Below are 10,070 nucleotides of genomic sequence, written 5' to 3' on the forward strand. Positions count from 1 at the left end.
TTTCCATGAGTATTTCTACAGTCACACACTTCAGCAAATTATCCACCACCCTTGACATTTTCTTCACTTTCTTACAACAAAAGTTTTTATCTGTGTACAAGGCCACACCACCTCCCATCTTATTCTCTCTGTTTGTGCATACCAAGTCATAGCCATCAAGGTCAAAATCCATTCCCCTTACATTATTCATCCAAGTTTCAGAAATAGCAATTATATTAAAAGAATGTGTAAGACTACTAAGATAATGTTTTATACTCTGAAAGTTTGCGTATAAACTTCTGCTATTAAAGTGAATTAATGATAATTTGTTTTCAGTCTTAACATTGCTGTTAAACTGCTCATCCGTGTAATACTTGCAGTTATTTTCAGAGTTCTTAAAAAAGTTTTTTTCAGGGTCAAAGTCATCGTCCGATTCATGATAATATTGTTCAGTGTCTCGAGTTGTGTTCAGTTCCAGATCCAATCCCTCAAAAACTATTAACCTCTGTAGCAAATCACTTGCCTTATTCCGTACGTGGGTCATACTTGTTGTTGGTTGTTGTTGGATACATCATGTATCCAAATCCTCGGCTCAAAAAACTAGCTAATATTTGCTAACCACCTCCTGCAAAGCTTGTTGTCCTAATAGCAACTGGCGGCCAACATATGCGGGATTTGCGTGTGCGCTGTCCTCCCTTATGCTGCACCCAACCCCCCTGGCAAGCACGGCGCATACCGCATCCTATCTGAAAGCCCTTTAAGAGATAAGCGATGTGTTCAGAAAGAGCACAACAGCAAGTGTCTTGCTTTTCTCCTCAGATGCAAAAGCACAGCTGTTGGCTTTGCTAGTGACAGAAAACTAGCTCAAAGGGAGCAGAGATATATTGCTGTGCAACTATCTAATTAGCTTTAGCAAAGTAACTTGAACTGGAAAAGGGGATTAAAAGTTGGCAACAAAAATGGAAGTCAGTGGTGTCTGGTTATGCTTTGATGAAGAGGATGAGCAGCTAATTTCATCCCAAGGAAGCCATAGAGTTAATGTTACTCAGTGGGAAATGTATATTTTATGTTCCTTCATATGCTGAGATTTGCTTGACTGTTTAAACTGTCTTCTGTCTTTTCAAAAACATTTCAGCAAATATAAGTAAGACATGTTTGTACCAAAGTTACTCCCTGAAATCAATTCTATATGGATGCAACGCCTTATTTTTCATGAGCCAACTGTTTTAAACACTGAAGGTCCTGGTTCAGAACTATAAAGTTAGTAAGCTTCTACAACTCCAAATCAGAAAAAGTTGGGATGGTATGTAAAATCAAAGATGAAACTGAAAATGGTGATGTGTAAATCATCTGTATTCTGTATCACATTGAAAACAACACAGCAGCACATTATTTGATGTGATACCTCATCAATTTTATTCTTTGTTCAGAATAAACTCTCATTTCAATTCTGATGCTGCAACAGATTCAAAAAAAGTTGGATGGCTGCATTTCAGGATTAGTAATGAGGTAAAACAATAAAATGATGAGTCCACATTTGAAACAGGTGATGTCAACAGGTGGCTGCATCATGATTTGGTACAACAATGACATCCAGGAGATGTAACTGCGTATTGTAGTTATTGGGACTACAAAAGCACTCTAGTATACTCGACTTGAGTGGCATTACAAGGTGGGGGTTATTCCCTCATAAATGGTCTTTGGCCAAGAACACACACACACAGCCCCGTTTGTCTGTCATCATGTTCCTCATGGAATTAACAGTAACACGCTGCCGCTGCGTTCAGGCCTGTCTTGTGTGAATCTCGGCTTTCTCCCTCCACAGTTCCTTTGTGTTCTCTGTGTGTTGCTGCTTCTCCAGGCAGTTGCCCTCGCCACTGCTCTCATCTTTGAAAAGAAGGTAAACATCTTTGACACTGTGCATTGTCCTCTGTATTAGCCCTAACAGTGTTAAAGCTACAGCCTGGTCACTACAACTTCACTGTACTTTCTGGCTGAGATCATCTTTGTCAGTGCTAATACCAGTCACCATTTCTCTCCTGTATGTCTGCCTCTCTCTGTTTTATCTAGACATCTGCCTTGTTTCAGAGCAGTATACGAGAGGGTATTAAACACTACTACGATGATCTGGACTTCAAAAACATCTTGGACTACGTGCAACAAAAGGTTGTAAGAAATTCAAATTAGAAACATATGGGCAGATAGGAAATGTATTTGTGTATATTCAAATTCACAGAGGATAGTGTTAATCTATAAATTATGTCTAGAGGTATTATTGTAACATGGTGCCATGATCTGATAAGTAGATGTGGGTTGTACCAACTAGACATTACCTACATGTGAATGCTCTCATGAGGATTCATTGTACATTTTTCAGAGCAAATCAGCTCCAGGATATCCACGGGCAGTGTTTTTTAGAGCAGCAACAAGATAAAGTGGTGTGTGTTTCTCTGTATGGGTGGACTGAGTAGAGCTGCAGAAACAATGCAGGAAAGAAAGTCAAAGTATGCCAGCTTGAAAAGTCAGCAGGATGCATGGTGAGGGAGCTCTGGATCTGGCAACTTTGAGGTGAGACAGAGGTGTGGATTGTACAGCAGAGGCTGTAACCCCAGGGGTGTTTTATTTAAAAGATTTAAGAGAACTTGATGTTTCAGACTTGAATTTGACATGAACTTCTGTTTTGATAGCATGCTTGGATCCTCTAAGTATCATCTTATTGTTTTATTTTCCAGTTTTCATGCTGTGGAGGGGATGAGTATAAGGACTGGGGAGTCAACCAGTACCATTTCTGCAATGGAACTGGTCCCCTAGCCTGTGGGGTTCCATACACCTGTTGTGTCCGCCAGAAGGTGAGTGCTCTATATACATACAGGACAAAGCCCCCAAAAACATCTGCACCAACTGTTTATAGTACTTCCTAGAAATACTAAATGCTTTCTCACCTGTATCTCAGTTCAGTTGATCTGGGTCAAGGATGAAAGTTGCCTTTTAGTTCAGGTCTAGTCTGGGTTGCGTTTATACTGACTTGCATATAAAACAAGAGGAGTAGACAAAGTCATATGGCCACTGTCATTCTGCATCATTAGGACTACGTGAACGCAAATTTCAGTGATTGACTTACTGAACCACGTTTTTGTCTTTTCTGTTGCTGCAAAGGACTCGTCTAGATCTAATTGATTATAGGCATTATTAACTGAGACTGTAACAGGACCACAGGTATCATAGATAGTGAAACAGAACAAAAAATATCATTATAACATCATTAACATTATAATTTTATTTCCCATGAGTTGTTCTGTAGAAGTCAGAACCTCCAGCTCAGCCCATTGCAAAAGCAAGCACCTCAGGGCAGTGGGTCACCCTATCTTTGTACAGAGTACTAGTATTTTCCTACACTGAAAAGATCACCCATGAAGGCACTTCATTCCAGATTGTTACACACAGAGGTAATCTGGGGCACGTCTTAATTTACTTGTAACTAAGACATTACAGAACTTTACTATGTTTTCTTCTTTGTGCAGACACCAAGCATTTTATAGTGTTTGCTTTACTGTAGGGGCAGATCAGAGGGCATTTTATCATTTTTCCACTACTGTGGCATTAATTTGTCCCCGGGGCTATCAGGTGGGCTACATTCTGCTATCTCTGTTGTTGTCATTCACAAGAATTACTCTCCATCAAAGTTACAGCCTACTTCATGTGTTCTGGGTGGGGGCTAACCTTATTGATGGCTGTAACATCAGAGAAATAACCAGTCAGCTGTTTGATTAGCCTGAACATTTGTGCTGATTGTTGACTGACAGGTCATTCCTGTTGCCAGCTTAGGTTTCATTTTGAGATCAAGTTACCCATCTGTTATTTTTCAGTGCATATAACTCACCGTTGTTTTTATATTCATTCTGATACGTCACCTTTTTTACATTCATTCAGCTCAGGTGCTCTGTAAAAGCACTAAGGCACCAGACTGAAGCCTTTCAGTGGTAGGGAAAATCCTGCATTCAAGTTCTACTTTAAGAACACATTTCAGAGTAACAAATTCACCCGGTTGATTAGCAAGTGTCGATAGAATGTTATCCACATAGAGTAGCAGTGATGTTAAATGAGCCTGCTGCAGACAGCTGTCCTGTCTGATAATCCCAGACCCTGAGGACAGATGATTCAGATACACAAGCTATCTGCTGAGTTAGTGAATGTCTGCTGCTTTATCAAAGCAAGAAGGGACACTCATTATCTGCACTACAGAGATGTAATTGACGGTGTGAGAGAAGTGCCTCATCCAACTAACAGGAGACCTGTTGCGGTTCAGTGGCATATAGCCTTTGGAAGATTTATTTCTTTAAATGAGAGCGTGGTCCCTTGTGGCCCCCTCCTGTCTCTATATGCCCCGTTTCATTTCTGTCCCTCGGCTCAAAGTACTGATACTGTTTCTGGAAGCAGCGGAGCTGTGCTGGAGAAATTAATGGCAGAATTGCCCAATCCTCACTGACACGCCCACTCGCACACCAGAGTTGATCAGAGAGGCTTAACACTGGCAAAGTTTCCTGCTGTTATCAGTTCTTCTACCTGTCAGGGCTTAGGTTCACGCTCTGGTTGGCAGGGGACAGGTACACCCCTTTGTGAGGAGCATTACTCTCATATAGTCTGTCCCTGTGGTGTTGTATCGAGTCATCTTGGCTCAGTTTAAAGCTAGTCTTCAACTCTAAGTCTTGACTCTTTGGACAGGTGGGAGAGGTCATCAACACTCTGTGTGGTTACAAGACTCTGGATCAAGAGGTAAGAGGAACTCTTGGTTCCGTTTTATCCACTGGTTTTTGTATCTGTGACTCAACACAGCACCGGTGCTTCATACAATGCAGGTTGTGATGGCACTTAAGGAGCTACTTAGAAGGCATTGATTTGTTGCCATGTTCAACCCGCTGACTGAATAATGTCTAGTGCAGGGTGGCCAATCCCGGTCCTCAAGGGCCACTGCCCTGCTTGTTTTTCAACTACCCCTGCACTGCCCACTGCTGATTGCCTGGATCAGGTGTGTTCAGTCAGAAGCTGGAAGATACCGATTCACTTTGTCTTTCCTCAGTCCACCTTAAGTGCCATTTTCCAGCCATTGCAAAATTATAAAAAATGTGAGAAAACAAAATCCAAACAGTCATGTAATATTTATCAATACAAACTAGCTTCAAATGATTATCTTATTTGTATAAAAAGTCATTGTTGCTTAACACAAAAACACCTTGTTACAATGTAAGAAAAGGAATTCATTTGCGGTGTTGGTTGTTTTCCAAGACAGTTTTTTATGGGGAAACTTTTCCAGAGGTACTATCAGTCCAAGGAGAAGAGTCACCATCTCTTATAAAGCAGAATATAAACCCCACATTTGTGCAGTTACTCAGTCACTCACACAACCTCCTGTCAGGCTCTCTCAACTAGTCGTATGGTTTTCTCTGGCAGCTCCTCTGTGCTGCTGGTAAGTGTTGGCAGCTTGACAGCTGATTTCGTCCTGGTGTGTTTATGCAGGAAAGACATCAGGAGGCCCAGTTTAAAGCTGTTTTGTAGGACTTTAAAATTTCCCCTTGTCTTCCTCTGGCCTGTGTATCAGCGTCAAACCCTGCACGAGGTGATCCATGTGCGAGGATGCATCCATGCGGTCAACCTCTGGATGAGCGACAACATTGGAATAACCGTTGCACTCTGCTGTGCCATTGGGCTGCCACAGGTAATTTAAAACTCATTGCACCAACTCACTGAAAGTGAAGTGTGTTTGAAGCCCTCTTTCCATCAAATGGACCTTTCCAGTTTAGCCTCGATATTTTCATAATTATAGTCCCCCCCACTTCCTTTGAAAGTCTCTTTAAAGCTATATCACAGTTTAATTTTATTCCTGCTAATACTGCCTGGCAAATAATTCATGTTTTCTCTGGTGCATAAGAAACTGATTTGGCACTCCCACATTGTTAGAACAAATTAAATTGACTGTGATATAATTTTAAGTTTTCAAAAACTTATTTCACTGACTCAGTTTTAAAAACTTTATACAATTTGGTAAATCCGATTTTTGCCGCCTACACATTACAATATCCACAAGTCATGCCATGTGTAAATTTAGACTTGTCGTAACCGGAGAGGAATAATTACAGTAATTACCTTTCTGAACAGCTGCATGAATAGCATTGGTTCACCCCAGCACCACTGTTGCACAATACATTGTAGCTCACACAGCAGTGTCCTCTTAAAGCCACCTACTCTTGCAGTTAACGGCGCCCTCACACCATTGTTTTCTGGGAGAAGGAAAAGTTTTTCACTTTTGCCAGTTCTAACTTAAACTTGCTTAAAAGACATGAATGACTTGCCAGATTTTGTGTATGATCCTGTAAATAAGTGTTTGTATACACAAAGATGTGTGACTGTTAGGGATGTGGGATTAATGTGAACCATGTAAAAGCATCAATCAAAATGTGATCAGGTCATTCAGCAGTGCAGCTTCAGACTCATCATTCCACTGGCTGTTAAAGGAGGTCCAGAGGTTAGGGCAGTGTCACTGGCAGTAGTACAGCAGAACCTTACCTAAAAAGGAAACTACTCCTATTGACATTATAAAAAAAAGTAATACACATACAAAATTAACAATTAGAAATACCATAATTTCCGGACTATAAGCCGCACCCACTAAATGTAAGACGAGAAAACATGTTGTACATAGCCGCAGGTACCATGTTCTAACATGAGATATATCGACAGCCGGATTGATTGTGTGTAACTTTGTTGTGTGTTGTCCATGATGAGGGTGTGTGCATGTAGCGACAAAAGTAGCGGCTTATAGTCCGGAAAGTACGGTATGTTACAAATGTAAGTGGTGCTATTATTAGTGTCCCAGACGTTTTAAAAGTGGACATCTACTGGTGCCAAATCTGAGGCAGTACTTGTTTACCTAAATGTTGATTAAATATGCAGCTGACACTGAAATAACAGCAGTGCAGTACCAAAAGCTGTAGTAACTACAGTACAACCTTGGATTGCGAGTAACCCGGTCTGTGAGTGTTTTGCAAGACGAGCAAAAATTTTAATTTGATAAACGAGCGAGGTCTCGCAATACACGTAGTACGTACGGTTTGTCTGCTGAATATCACATCACAACTGAGCCGATGGTTTTCGGGCCTCACTCGTATAGTCAGTATCTGTACGGCAAAAATGGCCCCTCACGCCAGCCACGATTCTTTTAAAAGATAAAGTGCAGGTTAATTTGTTATATTTTTACTTTATACTGTATTAGTGTAATCATTTTTATATGAATAAGTGGTTGTGGAACGAATCATCTGAGTTTCCATTATTTCTTATGGGGAAATTCGCTTTGATATACGCGTGCTTTGGATTACGAGCATGTTGCTGGAACAAATTATACTTGCAGTCCAAGGTTTTACTGTACTAAATTGGAGACCTTAAAATTCCAGAAGCTACTAAATTCTGAAGACTTGATTAAACATTATTCCATTTTCAAGCTTGAATTTTTGATATAAGTGAAAGATTAATTGGGAAAATGTGACACGATCAGCTAAGGAGAAGATGTACTGTATCACTGTTGGAGTCACTGTTGGAGTCACTGGGACGACAGTAACACTCAGCCCACTGGCAGTTGTACAGAAAGCACAGATACCCAACAACAGACAAGGTAACTCGCTTGCTCAGGGCCTCAGCATCATTAAACCTATGGAATCACCGGCGTTACCTCATAATGGAAGAATCCTGTAGGTTTATGTTATGGACACCGGCTTTTAGTATTTCAGCTTTGTTGCTCACAAATCATGTTTTATTTGTCAGGTTGACATGGCAGACAGCTTTGTATACTCCAGTACCCATGAGCCGTTGAGCTTGTTGCTGTGGAGAAGAAGCCAGTAGATGGGAATCACAGCTGGATTACATTTGAAATGCTTCATTGTTGCACTTGTAAATTAAACACGGCAGAAGTAATTGATTAAAGCTGCAGATTGTTTCCAGGTTTTTCAACAGTGTGACCTTTAGCTTTCACACGGCATTATGGCAGAAGGGTCCGGGTACAAACTTAACGGCTGACTGGGGCATTTCTGTGTGGAGTTTGCATTTTCTCCGGGTACTTGTGCTTCCTCCTACAGTCCAAATAAATGCAGGTGAGGTTGACTGGTGATGCTAAATTGTCCATAGGTGTCAACATTTTAGGTGAAAGTGAAACGCACACTGGGCGTAGTGAAGAACCAGGCACTTCTGAAGTTTTTTGTACTGATGACTTAACTGGAACAACTGCAGTGACGTGCAAGCAGTGTTCAGAACTTTAATTATCATTCATCAAACAGAAATGAATGGAATTTTTACTGCACAACCAGAGGTGCCTGAATAACCCCTCCTGTTTCAAAACTATAGCACTACTTTCTGTCAGTGTAGTTCATTTTACCTCATGTGACCAAATGCGTAAAAAGGAAAGCACTTGGGTTGGTATCAGCATCTGTTGTTTTTGTGGTACGGTTTTCCTGCACCTGCTTGTTGTCCTGATGGCTGAAATTATTAATTATTGAATCAAGTCAGTGAAAGATTAAATGTGATGTGATTAAAATGTTCAGTCACTTAGAAATTTTTGACATTTCTTCGACTGAATGAATCAATGCAACGAGTAATAGATGAATCAGCCATGACAACAGATACTGAATCTGCCTGTCTCCCTGCAGCTCCTGGGCATCATCCTGAGCTGCGTGTTCTGGAACCTGCTGGTGGACATGAGCAAGTCGACTGACATGGTTGACTTCAAGCTGAAGAAGGCTGAGTTTAAGTATAGCGAGCTCGACCGTGCTGGCTGGTGTATGGGCCTGCCGAGGGACGGCGGCTACCTGCCCGTCCCTGCTTCCGAGCCTGAACTTGAGCCCATTGACATTCACCTGGAGAAGCTCAAGAAGCAGCCGCCTCGCACGCACTCTCAGCTCCGAGAACTGCAGCAGTCCAGGTCGGCCACGGGGCTGGATGAGGTGGATGTTGGCCGCAAGCAGAAGAGGGAACACTGAGTGGTCTTTTTGTGCTTTCTTGCCTTTTGGGTTTTTCCCTGTTTTCTGTCATTGTATTCACTGCATTTGTTGGAGTTGTTGCACTACTTTATGGTTGAACCTGACACTAGATCAAGTGAAATGTTGTCACCTAAAGGGATCAAAAGTACTTTGGCACTGTGTTGCTGAATTTGTTTACAACAAAAGTTGACAGGACAACATGCAACATTGGCTTTTTAAGACTATTTTTGTCTTGTTTGTGTTGCTGTTCAAAGGTTATGTTGTATTTTATTTAATTTATTTGCATTTGAAATCGAGCTCTGTCTCATGTGCTAAAGCTTACCTCAGGCTGTTTTGAAAATAGCCCAGTAGTCAGAGGACAGTAGTGTAAAATAATGGTAGCTTGAAAAGACATTTTTCAACGTCGGAGAAATAGGAATAGCCAAGTATGTCTTGCGTGTAGCGTCTGTGACGGATGTTTATAATTTGTGTTTCTTTTTATTATGATTTTTGTGCAATCAGTGAACATTGTAAGACTGATAGTTGTGGAATAACATGGGATGCATGTTTTGTACTGTAAATTAAGTAAGAAAAAAACAATATCAGTTTACATGTTAGGTTCTCATCGGGGGGGGGGTTCAGTCTATTCTGTTTTTAAACTAAACTTTTTATTATTTCCATCTTTTAAAGGAACAACTAAAGGGATCATCCAGATTACAAATCCAGTGGAAAACTGAGTTATTTGTATCTGACTTATGCACCGTTTCAAGCTTCCCCCTAGTTCCTGCCTTGCATCAGCACTACTGTTCTTGTCAATAAAGATGAATTTGTCTACTGATTCTTGTGTTGAGTTGCTACTTTGTCTGCAAACATAGTGAGGAGACAAATTTTCAACTGCAAAAGGCGTGTTGTCTTGTTTTTTTTGTTTTTTTTAACTGTTTAGCTTGAATTCACCGCAATAAACCAGTGCCAGAAGTGAAGTGACTGCTGTTAAAGTTTAAAAAGTAACTGCAAGTAAGCTGCTGTAAAATACCAGGTAGGACCACTGGGGTCCAACCACCCCACACAAGTTGAAAGTTTCGCTGGCTGGCA

General features: G+C 41.0%; 1 protein-coding gene across 1 annotated transcript in view; it reads left to right on the plus strand.

The window, feature by feature from the left end:
* LOC109954964 (tetraspanin-15) overlaps positions 1 to 9,816 on the plus strand; it is a 17,379-nt gene extending 7,563 nt beyond the window's left edge. Inside the window, exons 3-8 of the mRNA XM_020590681.1 lie at positions 1,805 to 1,879; positions 2,050 to 2,145; positions 2,712 to 2,828; positions 4,702 to 4,752; positions 5,576 to 5,692; positions 8,670 to 9,816. Of these exons, the coding sequence (XP_020446337.1) occupies positions 1,805 to 1,879; positions 2,050 to 2,145; positions 2,712 to 2,828; positions 4,702 to 4,752; positions 5,576 to 5,692; positions 8,670 to 8,999 (786 nt within the window). The 3' untranslated portion in view covers positions 9,000 to 9,816. The remainder of the gene's footprint in view (positions 1 to 1,804; positions 1,880 to 2,049; positions 2,146 to 2,711; positions 2,829 to 4,701; positions 4,753 to 5,575; positions 5,693 to 8,669) is intronic.
* The last annotated feature ends 254 nt before the right edge of the window (positions 9,817 to 10,070 follow it).

Source organism: Monopterus albus, unplaced genomic scaffold (assembly GCF_001952655.1).
Source record: "Monopterus albus unplaced genomic scaffold, M_albus_1.0 scaffold12.1, whole genome shotgun sequence".
Classification (NCBI taxonomy): domain Eukaryota; kingdom Metazoa; phylum Chordata; class Actinopteri; order Synbranchiformes; family Synbranchidae; genus Monopterus; species Monopterus albus.